At 41.7% G+C, this 18,772-nt stretch overlaps 1 protein-coding gene across 2 annotated transcripts in view; it reads right to left on the bottom strand.

Moving 5' to 3' along the window:
• The window catches only part of rabgap1l (RAB GTPase activating protein 1-like), a 95,276-nt gene that overhangs the window by 39,268 nt on the left and 37,236 nt on the right, over nt 1-18,772 (bottom strand). For both annotated transcript variants that reach the window (XM_086268310.1, XM_086268311.1), the window contains exon 14: nt 2,369-2,482. In XM_086268310.1, coding sequence (XP_086124436.1) covers nt 2,369-2,482 — 114 coding nt within the window. The remainder of the gene's footprint in view (nt 1-2,368; nt 2,483-18,772) is intronic.

Genomic DNA, 18,772 nt, shown 5'->3' with positions numbered 1-18,772 from the left:
TTCAACATTGTGTCGGTTTAAAGGGCACTGTCTTAAAGTTTTTCCAGTCCTATTTGAATAATAGGAGTTTTTCTGTTCACCTTGGTGAACTGTCATCTCCCAGAGCTCCTTTAACCTGTGGCGTACCTCAGGGGTCCATACTAGGCCCCCTGTTGTTTATTCTGTACTTGCTCCCTCTGGGCGATGTGCTCCGTAAACATAATGTGTCCTTCCACATCTTTGCCGATGATATTCAGATCTACCTCCCTCTGAGGTTGAACTGCAATGTTTCTTTGCAGCCGCTACTCTCCTGCTTGTCTGACATTAAGACTTGGATGACTCTTAACTTCTTACACCTTAATGAAAGCAAAACTGAAGTCATTGTGTTTGGGCTTCCTAAAGATCCCAACTTCTCTCTTGACTTTTTGGGACCCCTAACCTCCGATTGCACTTCTTCCATTAAGAGTCTTGGTGTTATTTTTGACAATGCTTTTAAACTTGATAAACAAATCAGCTCTGTAGTTAAGGGATCTTTTTATCAGTTACGGATTTTAGCCAAAGTCAAGTCTTACCTTTGCAGGAACGATCTAGAAAGAGTGGTCCATGCTTTTATTACTTCACGGCTGGACTACTGCAATTCCCTCTATGCTGGCCTAGATCGTTCCTGTCTACATCGCCTTCAACTGGTGCAGAACGCTGCCGCTCGCCTGTTGACCGGTTCAAAAAAAAGAGACCACATCACTCCGGTTCTCTGCTCTCTCCACTGGCTCCCAGTTGCCTTTAGGATTGATTTTAAAATCTTATTGCTGGCTTTTAAGGTTTTAAATGGCACTGCACCTTCTTACCTGTCAGAACTCCTTAGTACTTATCGCCCCAGGAGATCTTTGAGGTCAGCCGACCTGATGCTTTTAGATGTTCCCAGGTATAAATTAAAGACAAAGGGAGAGAGGGCGTTTGCTGTGGCTGCACCCAGACTGTGGAACAGTTTACCTCCTCACGTCAGACTCTCCAAAAGCCTAGAAACTTTTAAAACCGCTCTTAAAACTCACCTCTTTTCATTGGCTTTTAGAAAGGTTTAATTTATTTGTTTTATATATTTTTATTTTATTTTTATCAGCGAGGTGTTTTACGAAATTGTGTTCTATTGTATTTTTATCTGTATTTACTGTACAGCACTTTGGTCAGCCTTGGTTGTTTTTAAATGTGCTCTATAAATAAACTTGACTTGACTTGACTTGACTACAGACTTGATGGCCCCACCTCCTCCAAACTGTTCTTGATAACCATGAAAATCAATCTTTGAGTCTCATTTTAAAGTCCACTGAGAAGCTATAAGAACCTAATTCAACACTTTGAATCAACTTCAGACATTATATCTGCTTCATTTGTGATGATGCATCATGGGAACAGGTCTAAAGCCCGTGGTGGTGTACAGAGGCAAAACTACAAAAACTGCGTCTTTGTACAACAAACTATGGACCCGAGTAAAGTTGGGTAAATACATCTATGCATAAACATCTTGGATGAGCACACAGCTGCAATCAGGCTAAGAGGAGGACAGTCAGAGATTAAGATTGGATTTATACGACCTTGGCTTTTGTCTGCACCGTGTTATTTCACAGAGAATTACCTCAGGACCCAAGTCCACTGGGGACTCTATCATTTTAACTGAGAGAAGGCAAAGCCGTATTACAGGGGTGTCCATTTGTGGCTATTCCCTGTTAAATATTTTACGTGTATGCATGGATGGAGGTAAGATTTTACTGTATTACTTTTGGAACTTACATTATATTGTTGTATGAAAAACACATGCATGTAGGGCATGCCCCAACATCCTTTCAACTCTGCGGTTTATCCCCGATTATGTCGAACAAAGGCTGCAACGTTTTGTCTCGTTGTCTTAACAAGTCTCAAGTATTTTGCAATTATACGGCTTACTTATCGCCTCGACTTTCATACTCAAAAATCTTTTTTGGTTGGCAATATGAAGAAATCTCCCACCTACATAACAGCCACTGTGTTTTTCCACTTTTGAAATTGGAAGAAAAGATCAATGACCGTCCACAGAGTGGTGCGTATGTCCAGTAGGTCACGTGTAGGAAGGGTTGGTGTCGATGCCTCAGTGTGCACTGTCAATCATTTACTGTGGAGCCAGATTGAAATGCCAAGCTAATTCCTACTAAGCCACGCCAGACCAAAAAGATTATTAAAAATGATGGCCGGCCTTCCAGGAACAGGTTAGTTTTACCACACATACAAGAATTAACTCTTAGCTTAGCGCTTAAAACAATTCTGCCATAAAGAAGGCAAAGTACCACACTACTGTAACCAAGAGCTTATTTTATAATAATGATATCTGGATCTTATTACTGTCACGTGTCAGGCTTACCTTGCAGATCTTGTACAGCGAGTCCTGTCCGTCTCCATCAGAGTCTTTGAAGTAGTCGTGTGCAGGAAAAGTGCGGTGGATGTCACGGGTGATGACACTTTCCTGTGCCGAGTCCTGCAACATAAATGAAATAAATGCTCTTTACACACATGCCAAGTCAAGTGTTTATACCCCCAGAAAAACCTATACCACATCTGTGGTACGGTACAGTGGAAAGGGGGATTTTACTGGGTCAGCATGCAGGAGTTCAGGACATTTTCATCTTTTCACCCTTTGGAAATGGAAAAGAAGTGGATGCAGTGGAAAAGGAGGCAACGTACTGTGCTCAAGTCAGAACTGACAGTATCAGTTCACAGGTACGAAACAAACCAACATGTCACTGTGTTTGTGTATTAGTCTTCCCTCTTTTCTCTTGCAACAGCCCTCCCCGGGCTCCAGTCGCTTCGTCTGCACAGTCTAATCCACAGCACTGCAGTGCACACACACACCGAGCACGGCTGCTTATTTTGCAATGTGCTTCTCACTCACAAACAAGCATACACACACAGACAACGTGCTATGTCACTTCCCCCCCTCTCACTCACACACACACACTGCAAACACAGCCGAGGGAGGACTGGAAGCAGAGTGTTCTCCAACAACTCACTGTAAGCTGAAGATAAACCAGCGCTGAGCCTGGTCGGCCTTGATGTGCATTTGTGTGCATCACAGACACAAACAGAGAGAAAAATAAAGAACAAAACTTTGAGTTTTTCCTTTCGCGACAGTAGTTAAGATTTTAAGTTAAGTCCTCACTACGTACGACTCTGGATACTGTAGCTCCTGTGAAAACTAAGGTCTCTAATCAGAAGTACCTGACTCCGTGGTATAATTCTCAAACACGTAGCCTAAAGCAGATGACTCGTAAGCTGGAGAGGAAATGGCGTGTCACAAATTTAGAGGATCATCATTTAGCCTGGAGAAATAGTTTGCTGCTTTATAAGAAAGCCCTCCGCAAAGCCAGAACATCTTACTATTCATCACTGATTGAAGACAATAAGAACAACCCCAGGTTTCTCTTCAGCACTGTAGCCAGGCTGACAAACAGTCAGAGCTCTGTTGAGCCAACCATCCCTTTAACGTTAACTAGTAATGACTTCATGAACTTCTTCACTAATAACATTTTTATCATTAGAGGAAAAATTACCAGTAATCATCCCACAGATGTAATATTATCTACAGCTACTCTTAGTACCATTGATGTTAAGTTAGACTCTTTTTCTCCAATTGATCTTTCTGAGATAACTTCAATAATTACTTCCTCCAAACCATCAACGTGTCTTTTAGACCCCATTCCTACAAAATGCTCAAAGAAGTCCTGCCATTAATTAATGCTTTGATCTTAAATATGATCAACCTATCTCTAATGATCGGCTATGTACCACAGGCCTTCAAGCTGGCTGTAGTTAAACCTTTACTCAAAAAGCATCTCTAGACCCAGCAGTCTTAGCTAATTATAGGCCAATCTCCAACCTTCCTTTCATATCAAACATCCTTGAAAGAGTAGTTGTCAAACAGCTAACAGATCATCTGCAGAGGTTTATTTGAAGAGTTTCAGTCAGGTTTCAGAGCTCATCACAGCACAGAAACAGCTTTAGTGAAGGTTACAAATGATCTTCTTATGGCCTCTGACAGTGGACTCATCTCTGTGCTTGTCCTGCTAGACCTCAGTGCAGCGTTCGATACTGTCGACCATAATATCCTATTAGAGCGATTAGAACATGCTGTAGGTATTACAGTTACTGCACTGCAGTGGTTTGTATCATATCTATCTAATAGACTCCAGTTTGTGCATGTAAATGGAGAGTCCTCTTCACACACTGAGGTTAATTATGGAGTTCCACAGGGTTCAGTGCTAGGACCAATTCTGTTTACATTATACATGCTTCCCTTAGGTAGTATCATTAGAAGACATAGCATACATTTACACTGCTATGCAGATGACACCCAGCTCTATCTGTCCATGAAGCCAGATAACACACACCAATGAGTTAAACTGCAGGAATGTCTTAAAGACATAAAGACCTGGATGGCCGCTAACTTTCTGCTTCTTAATTCAGATAAAACTGAGGTTATTGTACTCGGCCCTGAAAAGCTTAGAAATATGGTATCTAAGCAGATTCTTACCCTGGATGGCATTACCTTGGCCTCCAGTAACGCTGTGAGGAACCTTGGAGTCATTTTTGACCAGGACATGTCCTTCAACACACATATTAAACAAATATGTAAGCCTGCTTTCTTCCATTTGTGCAACATCTCTAAAGTTAGAAATATCCTGTCTCAGAGTGACGCTGAAAAACTAGTTCATGCATTTATTACTTCCAGGCTGGACGACTGTAATTCATTATTATCAGGAAGTCCTAAAAACTCGCTGAAAAGCCTTCAGCTGATCCAAAATGCTGCAGCAAGAGTCCTGACAGGGACTAGAAAGAGAGAGCAGATTTCTCCTGTTTTGGCTTCCTGTTAAATCCAGAATTCAAAATCCTGCTCCTCACATACAAGGTCTTAAATAATCAGGCCCCATCTTATCTTAATGACCTTGTAGTACCATATCACCCTATTAGAGCACTTCGCTCTCGCTCTGCAGGCCTACTTGTTGTTCCTAGAGTATTTAAAAGTAGAATGGGAGGCAGAGCCTTCAGTTTTCAGGCCCCTCTTCTGTGGAACCAGCTTCCAGTTTGGATTCAGGAGACAGACACTATCTCTACTTTCAAGATTAGGCTTCAAACTTTCCTTTTTGCTAAAGCATATAGTTAGGGCTGGACCAGGTGACCCTGAATCCTCCCTTAGTTATGCTGCCGAAGGTTCTTCCTGTTAAAAGGGAGTTTTTCCTTCCCACTGTCGCCAAAGTGCTTGCTCATAGGGGGTCATATGATTGTTGGGCTTTTCTCTGTATCTATTATGGTAGGATCTACTGTACAATATAAAGTGCCTTGAGGCGACTGCTGTTGTGATTTGGCGCTATATAAATTCAATAAAAATTGAATTGAAAGTACCTCAAAGAGGAAAAGCAGTCTTCTACAATGCGAGCTGATTTACACAGCTCTCTATACTGGTTAGAATGGTTTTTATGATGGCTGCTGATTCAACAAGCATAACAGATATACTGTAGTGCCTACAGACTAACTTACACATTAAGCTGGTGATACAACATTAAACGAAACAAAGCAAACAGAGTTTTGCAGTGTCATCATAACATTTATGATGCATTACTATGTAAATGCAAAGGCTTTGGTTTAACACTGGCCAGGGGCCGAATATCAGACTTCATCCATCTATAATAGTTTACAATAAAAAAAACATTTATATAAAGATTTTGCTCCTGCCTCGAGTCGCCTGGGGCGTCAAACCTTCATACAGCTGTTGAGCTGCAGATGGTTTTTAATGTTCGTTCTGTTTTGCAATTTAAAATGTAGAGAATAAAGTCATGCCAGACTTTAAGTCATTCACTACAAAGAATGAGTTGGCTAATGTTGGAAAATCACTAGAAACACAGTTACGCACCACATTACAGTGAATTTATAACTACAACACTAAATTAAAGTCATCAATGAGCTAATCGTAACTGTCTGCTTATTATGAGGCTCGTATCCTACAACAGTCTTCTGTTAAATGAGTGAAAATGCCCAAACATACATGAACCACACACGCGTTTGATGGAAGCCGCTGGCACAGCCGAGCGTAACGCTTTAATGAGCTCTGTAGAGGAGGGAGTGTGTGATATGGGACCAAGCTGGAAAAATATTTAAAACGATGCTGCTCTTTAGGAACGTCTGCAAAGTTGTGAAGGTTTGATACCTCGACCTGGTGTAGCCTAAACCAATTATGTCAACACATTAAGATTACATGGGTAAATTAATAACAGCGTGAGGAAACTTGTTGGTGTTTTTATGCTGCATTCCTTCTCTGTCTTCTTGAAGTACAGTCACAGAAAGACTAGACATCAACTTCGTTTGTTAAAAACAACCTTTAAAATAATTATAGGGTAATTATTAATGGAATATTTTCGTAGTTACTCCATCAGGATTAATAAACCCATTTATGACACTGTAATTACCACTGCAGCATCATCATGGACCAGCAGGAATCTGCTTGACAGTGAAAGTTGTAAACAGTTTGATTTAATAAACCATGCATGCCTCTGCTAATTAACAGCCTCATTACTCAAAAAACACCAAAAAAAGAAAAAAGGCAGGACGTCCTCTAAGCAGCTTAATGTCCTTCCTTCTTGTTTATATCCTTTCTTCCTCTTCTCTCCAGTTTCCTCCTCTCCTTGAATTCTTTCCTCCTTTGTTCGCTTTTCAAGCTTATCTTCTCCCATTTTCTATTTCCATATTGTACTTTCCACTTCATCTCACACTGTAACCTCGCTTCTATTGCTTTCTCTATTTCCTCCTGCTTTCTATGATCTCTTTTGTCTTCTTTTCTACCTCATTTCCTTGCTTTTCTATCCCTCTCCACCTCCACATGGCCACCTAAATATTTGAGTCATCTTCTGTCATTTTCAGTGCAGAGAGCAACTGTGCAAAGCTATTTCAGCAGTACGGTGTTACTATGCAAAAATACAAGACAAACCTTTTCTCCAATACTGACCGTCCACATCTTTATGTGCCGGTTTACTTTTCTATGAAATGCAAAGTTGTGGCTCAGCCAATGAGGAAAGGCCACTCATTCCTCACAGTAGCATAAACATTAATGGTCATCAAACCTTCCAGGAAACTAGAATCGTAACAATAAGCAGGGTGACTGTGGTTATATACCTGTTATGTATTTCACTGGCATGCTTTATGCCTAATGGGGAAAATCCCAAAGTGTTTCCCCACATGGGAGAGAGCCCAGCACACTTTGGCACCTCGGGGTCATCCGAGGTCACCAGAGAGCTGGACGTTATCAACGAGTGTAGCGCGGACAGAAGCAGCGTGCACAGCATCGCCACCGCAATCGCCACAATCCAAAGCGCCTTTAGCTCGAATATCTTTTTACAGCTGCCACAGGAGAAGGAACAGAAAAGACAATGAGGGGGATCCAGAAGGCTGCTAGTGATTGTTAGCTACCAGACAGGGGCAACAGTAGGACGAAGGATCTGCGGCTGCGATAAGACCAAGGTGGGAGCACCATCTGAAGAAAAGTCAAAGCTATTCTTAGCCACGGGTAATCCTCCAGTAACCCAAAAAGGAAGGCGACTGCAGATGTTCGTGTACACAACAGGTAGAAGAAAGGATTTCTGGGGAAATCAGAACATGCACAAGTTTGTGAGCTGCTCCACAGGAGAGAGTTAGTGAGCCTGAAATGGTCAGTTCATCAGTAAAGCCTGTTGAAAACAGAAATGCAGTAATATAGGCGTAATCATTGGGGGGGGGGCAGCCGTCAGAGCAGCAAACAACACCCACCAAACAGACTCGTCTTCTGACACCACGCAAAAACAAACAGACGTCACATGACCTGATGTCCTGATTCAACACTACCGTGTCCATGCAACGCTTCATTTTTGTGCCCCTTGGTGGGTTTAAAGCTGACTAAAGGTAGAAAACGAGACCAAAAAGAGAAAAGACTAACGAGAGAAGAACAAGAGAAGCAGAAAGCACTGCAGAACGGCACGGGGAGAGATCAAGATGGATAAACAAGCAGAGACAGATGAGACAGAAGTCGAGAAAGAGGTTTAAAGCGAGGGGAGCGATACAAGTACCCGGAGAAGAACAACAGGCTTCTGTAATCGCAGCCTGGGGGCTCGTTGGGCAGACAGTCCATTACTCAGACCTCTCCAACAGGTTACCTACTTAACACGCACGGCTAAAAATAAAAACTGCTGATATGTCCAAACCTGCACTCAACCTCCACATCTGTCTACATCCACCAGCGTTTCATTAGCCACACAAAGCTGACTGATGGAAGCAGCTCTGGAGGCTTTCCTCTGTGAGAAACACACTTTCATGCTCAACTGTGACATATAAACAAGTGTGTTCAAATCATTATTTAATACACAAATTTAGTTGTAAGCACTTTAAATGGGTTTTTAGTCCATCCAGTAAAAACTGTCAGCGCTTCGGATGAACTGTAACATAAACGTGGCCTTTAAGCCTCGAGTATCTACTTCTGACGATAGCTTTCCTTCATAATTTTGGTTCTATGACTGCAACCAAAAACTAATAAATACGGATTTTTCTGCTTCTGTAGGCATCGCCCTGCATCTAAAGAGGTGGACACTGAAGCAGCCCAATAACAGTGAAAAATGAAAAAGTACCTTCTCTGATACGGAGCAAAGACAGAACAAAAGAAAGTCAAAGTAAGAACTGCACAAGGACATTTACCTGATTAAATGTGCTGAATAACACATTCAGTTCAATTCAATTTTATTTATACAGCATCAAATCACAACAGTCGCCTCAAGGTGCTTTATATTGTAAGGTAGACTCTACAATAACACACATTGTATGACGCTCTATGAGCAGCACTTTGGCAACAGTAGGAAGGAAAAACTCCCTTTTAACAGGAAGAAACCTCCTGCAGAACCAGGTTCATCAGTCTAATGAACTTATGTATTATAAAGCAGAAAACAATGTGGTCGTTTTGAATGTTGCCCAGGTAACAACGTGGTTATCAGCATTAAACGAACTGATTATAAATATGAGAAAAAGTGAAATAATCATTTAACTCTGTGTATAGTATCTGCTAAAACATCACTGGAGCAAAAGGGATGGTAGGTAGTAGTTAAAGAACAAATACATGAAGATACATGAAAGAAGAAAAAAAGAGCAGACTTTAATGACTGATCCTTAACTACTTCTATGGCTTTAGGGAGCAAAGCAGTAAAAGGGCAGCTGCTTAATGGGGGATGTTTTAAATGTTAATTACAGCCATGGGAGCTGGGCCTTCATTTTACACTCGAAGGTAACATAAGCAAACACCTGCCATGGTTGAAAACTAATGATTCAGGAGCCGGGTGACCGAGTTGACACCACACTTTGTCTTAAATGTGGTTGACAGGTTAGCTTCCCTGGTCTGGGCTTCCCCTCGCGTCTCGTCAGAGGGGAAGAATGAAGCCGGGGGACCTTTAGGCATACTGGGTCGTGACCTTGACAAATGCCGTCATGCTGCTCCACTGGAAGGTTCCACCGTATCAGGCAGAAGGGTGTGCTGTGCTCTGGAGCTACGTACTTATAATGTTATACATGTTGGGAAGCAACGTGAGAGTCTATTCAATTGAAGACTGAATGCTGTCTGTATCCTTGCATTGAAATTTATACATGTATAACTGCAAACAAGTGTCTTAATGGCACTAAAATACAGTATATAGGTGTCTGGGCAGATGTTAGAGCAATCAGTGAAAACACTGCCCAGAGTTGCCTTTTCTCACGCAGGACCCAGCAGGAGTCTGCTTCAGCTGCAGCTACTATAGTAAACACAGCTCTCGTGTAGCAACGTTCAGGGCTGCGGAGTGTGTCAACACGGCTTATTTGATATCGCAATGCAAGAAAATGGACCCTACTCTGCCACTTGAGTTAGATCTAGAACTACATTATTTTTTCCCAACAGTATGAACAAACTTATCGTGGAAGGCATCGGCGCAGAAGCCAGCGACTCCATTAGTCGCTCACCAACGAACGACGTGGCCCCATGAACAGACCAATCGGCTTTGTGGGGTTTTCTGCGGCACCGAGGAGCCTCAGATCATTTCTGAACATGAGGCATGTTAGAACAAAGCGAAGTAAGGCTATAAAAATGACAAGGTCAGTACTTCAACAGTTCGCTTCAGAAGCATGAGTCAGTCTGTCCATCAACAGCACAAAATCCTGTCAAAATGTCCTTGAGCGAAATAATGAACCACCTACCTGCTCTCACACTGTCAGGCTCTTTGGATAAAAGTGGCAGTTAAATGCTCTACATGTAGAAATGTAAATGCAGAATCTCAGAAGCAGCTCCATCCTTATTATACTGTTCTACAGAGCAGCGAGCTCTCAAGTAACCCTCCTTTTCTGACAGTGTTATGCAACTCCCGGGTGTGGAAGGAGCCCACGGGTGCTGGCTGGTGAACCCCTCGACTCAGAGGCAGCCACGCTTTGTTAAACCGATGAGGCAGAAGCCAAATATGCTGGGTTTAGACAGCTGAACACTCAGAGCCCACTAAGCCCTAAAGTGACAGCCTGGCCAATCAGAGGTGGCGCTGGAAGCAGCTATGAAGGCTGCGTGTGAACTGAAAATGTGTGCAGAGAATAATTACAGAAAGATTCAAATGTAAATATCCCTCCATATTTATACAATAAAACTACAAGATGGCTGCAAGTCAGAAATGTAATTTATACCCTTTTACTGTATTTTATTTACCTTAAATATGCACATATTGGATGTATTTGGTGCACAGTCATTAAAGGAGATGTAATAATTTCAAGGCGCTGCACTAGATGGATATCGGCTCAATCGGCGAGGTCGACATAAATCATTTACATACGTGCAGAATAAAACTGAAAGGTAGATGTGAGGTGTGTGTGCATTTATACCACAACGTGTGAGAGTCAGTTACTGTAACACGATTTCTTGCATAACTAATAATAAAACATGAAAGTTTCTCATAAAATCCAGTCCGACCTTCATTCAAGAACAAAACAAAAGCCTTCATACTTCAGTGCAGGCTCGCTGGCTTCAGTAACAACCTCGGTCACACACACAAGGACTAGAACGACGTTCCTTTCTGCTCATCAATAATTCTGGGAATGTCTGATTAAAAAGCTACGAGTCCGATTTGGCTACGTGAAAACAAAATCCCGTTTTCTTGTTAGATTAGTTGTGTGCAATCTTCTTGAGAAAATGTAAGAGTCTGTTTCTTAAATGCCTGCAGGGTATCCAGAGCCCGAGGGAAAGCAAACTGAGAAGGTTTAGGAGAACTCGGAGGTTTTCTTTCTCTTTTCTCCTCATCCTGGACTGTGATAGATTACTTGGTGTGTTCAATAAAGGCAAAATAAACTAGAACGGTTAGTTTAGTGCGCTTGTGTTGGTCTTGTTGTGACTCAAACTGACGAAGATCAGAGAACATTTTTATAAGAAACTAAAGTTCCCAGTGTGCTAGTGAGCAAGACACGGTGACTGTAGGTAAAAGCAGAGGATCGTACCACTAACCTGGCACTCCAGCACTGAATCTATTATTTCTGTCCGCAGGCATAAACGCCAAACTAAGACAGTTACACTGGACAACAGCTGAGTTACTGAGAGCTGAAAAATGAGGCGAACAGGTCTCAACCGCGGTTTAGAGACTACATTCAGAACATGAAATGCTTTTTTTTTTTTAATCAATGTCTCTCAGAAATCTTGCAAAGTACAATCATGGTGAAAGTTAAACAGTAAACAGTAATTAAATGCTCTTCCTGCTGGTTTCACCGTGGCTCTTAACAGCAAACACGTGACTAAAGACAGAAACACAGTCAAATTGTTAAATGTTGCCATCACTGTACTTAAATTTGTCTTGGTTCAAACTGTATGATCAAAGACATTCCTTCGTTAACGGGAATAAGTCTCTAAACCAGCGGGCCCAACAGTTAGCATCTCTGCACGCTGTCCAGTAATCGATCCTGTGCTCAGAAGGCCTCATCCTAACGCTCTGCCAGCCACGGTGGAGGATCGTTGAAAGAAATCTGATGGACTTTGACAGCGACGTCTCCAACGGGGACGAGGAGACAACAAAGGAAAGAGCTGCCCTGTCGGAGCGGCGCATTCGGCACCATATTAGGGAACAGCTGCTGCATGAAGCAGCAGGATGGTGTGTTAAAGAGCCCGTCTGTTGCAGAGCTGCACCCTGGAACCGATCAGACTACGGTCCATATGAAGTCAGAGCCTCGAGACTGCTTGAAAGAAATGTCTGTTTCACTGTGAGGCACCATTTCATTTGTTATTAACTTACATCTTTAAATGAAAACTGTGCAGCTGAATAAGACGCAGTGAGAAAACTAACAGCATAAACCCAGACAGAAGGAGAATGTGGAGAATCTAAAGCACAGATATAAAGGGAAGAGGAAATGACTTAAGCAGGGAGACAATCTGAGTGACTGACAGGCAGAATATTAGCTGGCCTCTATCTTTGGATGGAGCTTCTTCAATGAAGGAGCGGCACTGAAAACAGGGCAGAAGACGTGCTGTTGCTGTAAACACGTGCAGTAAACTGTACTTCTACGTGAATCCATATGAACCACGAGGTTGGGCTTCAGCTTGGGCTCTGTGCTTTTTTCTGCTCTCAGGTCTCTGTGATGTCACCTCACAGCAGCCCCACCCACCTGCTGTTCAAACCTTCTGTTTACAGCGAGAAGGCAAAGAGAGGGTGAAGCTAAAGCTATCAAACACGCTGAGGCCCAGTATGAAATAAGCAGGATTATTTTTAACTCTGAATCATGCAAAGCTTCTTTAGTATTAATGAAATGAGAAATATTGTTCTAATTAAGGAAGATGGGACCATTTCTTGGTTGCAGGAAGCCTGGTCAGAATAAAGCCTGATGCTCAGCAAACATCTTTCTTTAGCTGTGAATGTAGAATGGTTTCCATTTGTTTCCACTGAGCTTCCTTATGGTTTGAGGAAAACTCAAAATGTTACAAAGGGAATGAAATGAATTTAAGAAACTCCCAAAATGCCTGATTAATCCGAGATTTTGTATCCGAGAGCTTCCAAAGAGCGATGCTAATTGTACATGTTAGCGAGGCAAAGACAGACCATATTATCCGGTTGTTCAGTCTGACGTCACTAGCCGTGTCTGGGCCTAAACTCCGCTGCAGGTCCATATATCAAACGATCACTATGGCATTACTGAGAGTTGAAAACTGTCTAAAGTCTTTCATCTTTAATAAAATGATCAGCGTTCTGCTCTACCAGGTGTAACAATTGAGTTTAACATCCAGGCATCCATGAAAACGGAATTTATGACATTTAACGGAGTTAGAAGTTAGCAGGGAGTTAGCTCGCTAGCTTCTATCTAAATACAATATAGCATGTCCTGACTGCGGGGTTTTGGAAACAAATTAAAACGTGCAGCTCTGTTATCACTTCCAGCATAAATGAAGACAGAAAACTAAACAGCAGTGACGTTTGTAGGGTTACTGAAGTTGGGCTAGCTGCTATATAATGATGTGCTATGTGACCGCTAGCGACACAGCTATGTTAGCATAATATAAACAAGCTAATTTTTTTTCCACTCGATAAAAGTTACCGTGAGTGTTCTCGGTGGTCAGGAACAAATGTAATCGCATGGCAGGATGCTGTAAAAGGACCAAACTTCAGCCAGGAGAACAACTGAGATAATCCATCCACAATACGAGGTTAGTCATTCATATACTGCTGCATGGGCTGGGCTGTAGTTACATCCTAAGGTTTTAAAAACTGAGCTTAAATAAATGATTAGCGGTAATAAAAGCTGAGGGAGGTCAACAGTGATCACTGACTGTTTTAGGAGCTTTTTGAGATCAAATAGAAGAAAATACAAAACATTAAACATGTTAACAACACAAAAGCCATATTAAACGCAGACTACTTTAGACCCGGAAGTAGGATTCGTCGCGTCATCACTGAACAACCGGATTGGCCCTTTGTCACAACACAGCCAGACGTCGGGAAACAATAATGACTCTGCCTCTCTGCGGACGTACCTGGCTTCACAAACACTCCTCATTACTTTTTTGCCCTCGTTTCCCTCCGTGTGATGCAGTGAGATATGATATTCAGAGGACACAGCCCAGTAATTAAAACCCAGCTCCCCTTGAGGCCTTTGTGCTTGCTTGCTGGTGAGGAAGTTTCTCGAGGCTTCCCTGGAGGGTGGGCAGTGGGTGGTGGTGGAGGGGCAACAGCTGGCCTGCCTGGCAGATTGCAGATTCATCTGTGTCTGTATCGCTGCCGTGGCATTTTAATGGTGCGGCTGGTTGTGCATTTCAATAAGCCGAGCATGGTGCGCGCACACGCTAAATTTCATTTTCCTCACAGTTAAACTGGCACAGCTGTAACTGCAGCTCCGTTTCATTTACCTTCATTAGGACTTTTCATCAACGTCTTTATGTTTTTTCTTTATGAATAAAGAAATACTTCAAAAACGTAGTTTATTTAAAAAATAAACAAATAAAATAGCTTTTGCTTGTTTGACAATGTCTGTGCTCTCATTAGCTGGCTTAATATAAAAGCAACTGGAACTTGACGCACGTAACAGCTTTTTGGTTGAACGATTAAAAAAAATAAAAATAAAAAAATAAATCTGGTTCCTGCTCCCGAACCAGGATTCAAGGAGCTTTGTCATTCGCATCACATGTGAACATGAGGTGGAACGAAATTATGTACACACAGTCCCAGAGCGAAAGGACAAAATAATGAAGAAACAGAATTTTTTTTTAAAGTAATAAATAAGTTGTTTGTTTTTATATCTAATAACGAAATATAATAATAGTGCTGTTTTAACAGCACCCTCTTTCAGAATAAAAGGTAATAAAACAATACAATAAATAATACGATGATAATACTATGAGAGGACTTTAATTTGTCTAATAGTTTGTATCTATATAGATCTATATATAAATAAAATGTATAATAACAAATTGTAATGGCAGTTTATTATTCTTTTTATGGAATTGTAGACACTGCAGTAGTAATACAAAACTATGAAATACAACATTTAATCACTAAGGTCATTCAAAGACGATCTGTGATCTGTCACAAGCACCTGAGTTATCCTGGATAAACACATTAGATTTATGACGCCATGCAAATGAAACTTGCAGAGATATTCGCCAGTTAAATCGTTTTCATTCATCATCCAATAAATAAAAAAAATATAATGAAAATATGAAAAACAGACGGCAGAAACACCCTTCAACCATCATACGAGTGTCCAGCAGGGGGCACTCTGCAACAAACCAACCTGCTAATTTTTTTTGTACCCATAAATAACTAGACATAAACATTAGGGAAATTTGTTTCACGAAGACAAACAATACAATTCATACAATGAAAATACTTCGAGTTACCCTTGTACACTTTAAAGGCCTGTATGTCTAAATATTGCTTCTTCATCCTTTTTGAAGCCTGAAAAACAGAAATTTTCAGGGCAGATAAACATGTTTCAGCTTCATTAGAAACGCGTCACAGGAGCAACACTGTAACAAGTAAAGGCACAGAGTACTGGGAGGGGACAAAAACATCGATGTAGATGTTAGACGTTTTATTTGCAGAGGTGAAAACCACCAAACTGCAGTCTGGGTAAACATATCACCATGTGTGAGAGGTGGCTGGCTGTACTTCCTCCACAAGCTGATGAACTGCATCAGCACCTTGTGTCATGTGGCACTTTGCCTGGAATGTTTCTATACTAGAAACAACAGATTTGGTAGGTGATGCCCCTCTGATGGCACGCACCTCTCTCTACCTCTCACACTGCATCACTGAGAGCTCGGTGCATCCCCCAGGTATCTGACATTTTCTGTGTGTTGTCATTTTCACTGTAGGACAGCTGAACCTCTTATGTGGGGACATAAGACCCTGGGGGATGATAGAGGTGGCATCTTGGGTCAAACACTTAGTGGGTCCATGAAAGAAGATAGACACTTGTTTCACATCGAGTAGTGTGATTTCTTGCCCCTGCATTTATAGTACGCACCTTTCCATGTGTTATGTTAGAGGCTGTATAACACCAAGACAGAGACATGACAATCTGACCCACAGTTTATCCAGGGAGTACCAAGATGAAGGTTAACATGTCCTGTGCCATTCTCCCAGTGCTCCAGGCTCATACTTCAAACACAAATACTGGCAAACCAGTTTGATTATATCTGAGCTTTTTGTGCTTCCTCACACACCAGAAACAAGCGAAAACCAGAGCTGGCAAAACGTCTGCGCAGGCCATCTGTCACAACATCTGACTTTTAGCTTAATATTTACTCATTATTAATTGTGTAACATAAAAAACATACACAGTTATAATTTGGTTACAAAAGGAGAGAAGCTATGTGTCGTGTTAATGATGGTTTGAGACGAGCTGCCTCTCGCTACTAACCTGCCCAACACAACCAGTCCTGTTGTCCAGATAAGGCTCTGAGTAGGAATATGCCGAGGGCCCAAGGGGGTAGTTTGACTGGCTTATGGTATTTCATTCAGATAAAATGCCTAGAGAGAGAATTAAAGAAGCTGGCAGTGGTTTTCTGGCAGAGCTTCAGTGTCTGAGGTCTGCAGGGAGGGCAACAATAAAACAGGTTTGTCCTCCGCTGTCTGTCAAGGTGTTTGTCTTCGTGTGTCTGAACAGCTAAAAGAGGAATATTAGTGGAAATTATGCCAAATTAAATTAGAATGTATTAAAAGAATTCTTAAAAACTCTTCAGATGTTAGTTTAGCGTTGCAGTAATAAGACAAATGGATTAAAGCATTTCCAACGCCGATACTTAACGAGCTCCGTCCTGTCACAATAAAATCCACTTGAAACAGGAAGAGAGTTTCTGCGGTGAGAGCGGCAGCTGTCTGACGATGTCGGCGACAACAGTACCAACGTTTTAAATATCGTTCAAGTTCAACATAAACTGTCGTTGACAAACAGTAATCTGAAAACTAAACTTTTAATTAGCTCGCATTTTTGCAACAGTAACAATTTAACCAAATTAATAAAAATGACCTCTAATGTGTATTTATCAGATCAGTTATAATTTTTATTCAGTGGTTAATAAAGTGTCCCTAGTTTTTGTTCAAATCTTTAATCCTTTTTCCAAAGTTGAGAATTCATCTACATGTTAGCATGTTTTACAGAAAGCCTCCATTTAATTTAACAATCGCTTTTTATTGGTTACAAATTGATACATTTTCTTCTCTGAAAAAATGTAAAAACTTGTTTTGAATTTCTTAACCAGTATAAACTTATCAAGCTTTAACATGATTACTAATCGGTATTATACATGCATGAGTATATACACGTCACAGATCCATTACAGACACACAAATATAAACAGGTGCTCAAGGCTAAGGTGAGATTTTAAGATACAAAAGGTGGAAAAAAAACCTGCAGAAATGCTGATCGTTACTTTCATCCAGTGAAACCAATGCAGGGAAACTCAAAGCACTCAAACGAGATGGAAGAGAAAGCTCTCAGCAAAGAATCAACTGATGGACAAAAGTGTACCTGTGGCACTCGCCGGGTCCAAAGGTGGAATCGAATTGTGAACTTAAAAGCATCGGATGAAGAGTGCTGGTCAGTCCACATTTTAGACATTTCCAATGTTCCCATCCAGCGCACTCTGCAACGAGTGGGTAGCTAAGTGTTCTGTTTATTGCTCTGGAGCACTTGGACAAGAATCAGGTCCTCTGTGAGAACTGAACCACTGACCATTTTGTCACCATGACAATTACATAAATACTCTGATTAAATGTCACGTCCTCAAACGCGCGTTCACCGGAGAGGCACTCGTATGTCGTCACTGCTGCAGATGCTTTCTAATATATCAGCGTTGTCCTCGATATGACTGAAGAAACTCAGGCCACCCTCACTGCTTCCACAGGAATTAAGAGGCAGCAGCTGCAACAAGCTTGCCTCACAATCTGTAGGCCTCAGTTAGCGTGTTAAAAGTTAAAGTTTGCGACAGTATAGTTAGAAAAAAGCCTGAACAACTGTGACTTGTTTGGAAGAGTTGCCAGCAAAGAGCGTCCACACTAGAAGAACACGGCAGCATGGCTCAGCTTTGCTAAGTTCTTAACAAACCACAAAACTTTATGTTTGTCCATAATGCACAGCACCGCTTTTGGTGAAAATCAAACAGCATAAACACCTCACGCCAGCTGTTGGTGGAGATCTGATGATTTGAAGATGTTTGAAGGTGTGTCAAAGTCCAGTCCGCAGCACTTCACGTTAAGGTTGGGCGATTGGATGAATATCGACTATCGATGATAGGCTGAGCCCACCGGCGATCGTGTTTACAGGGGGCGGTTTATTTATTTGCCCACGAGTAAGTTTGCTAATAATGACGGAGCTAATAGAAGCAGTCAACAGAAAATAATATTAGCGCTGTTTTAACAGCACCCTCTTTCATCTGCGAGCAAGTGCCCCCTCCTCAGAGTGCGCCCAAGTGCTTGTTGCAAATCAGAACGTGCATGATTACATTGCTCCGCCCATCAAAAAGTCTGCGCATGCACAAATACATCGCCCATCGTCGATTACTGGACTGATGATTGTCGGCGATTTTTTACATATCGCCCAACCCTACTTCACGTTATTGCTGCTAAAGGTAGTTCTACAAGCACCTGAATCACGGGGTGTTCTTTTATTTCCTTTGGTTCACAGTTAATCTGTGTTAGAGTTAAAGGACATGTTCTCAAGCGTGGCAGTCACCAAGCCCGCACCTCTCTGCACATCACAGAAGTTCACCGTAGTCTTT

This window comes from Aulonocara sp. 'chitande type north' Nkhata Bay, linkage group LG17, assembly GCF_057382095.1.
Source record: "Aulonocara sp. 'chitande type north' Nkhata Bay isolate Kocher_YH1m ecotype deep benthic linkage group LG17, A_spYH_male_GT1.1, whole genome shotgun sequence".
Lineage (NCBI taxonomy): Eukaryota > Metazoa > Chordata > Actinopteri > Cichliformes > Cichlidae > Aulonocara > Aulonocara sp. 'chitande type north' Nkhata Bay.
This window is presented reverse-complemented; position numbering and strand designations above follow the sequence as displayed.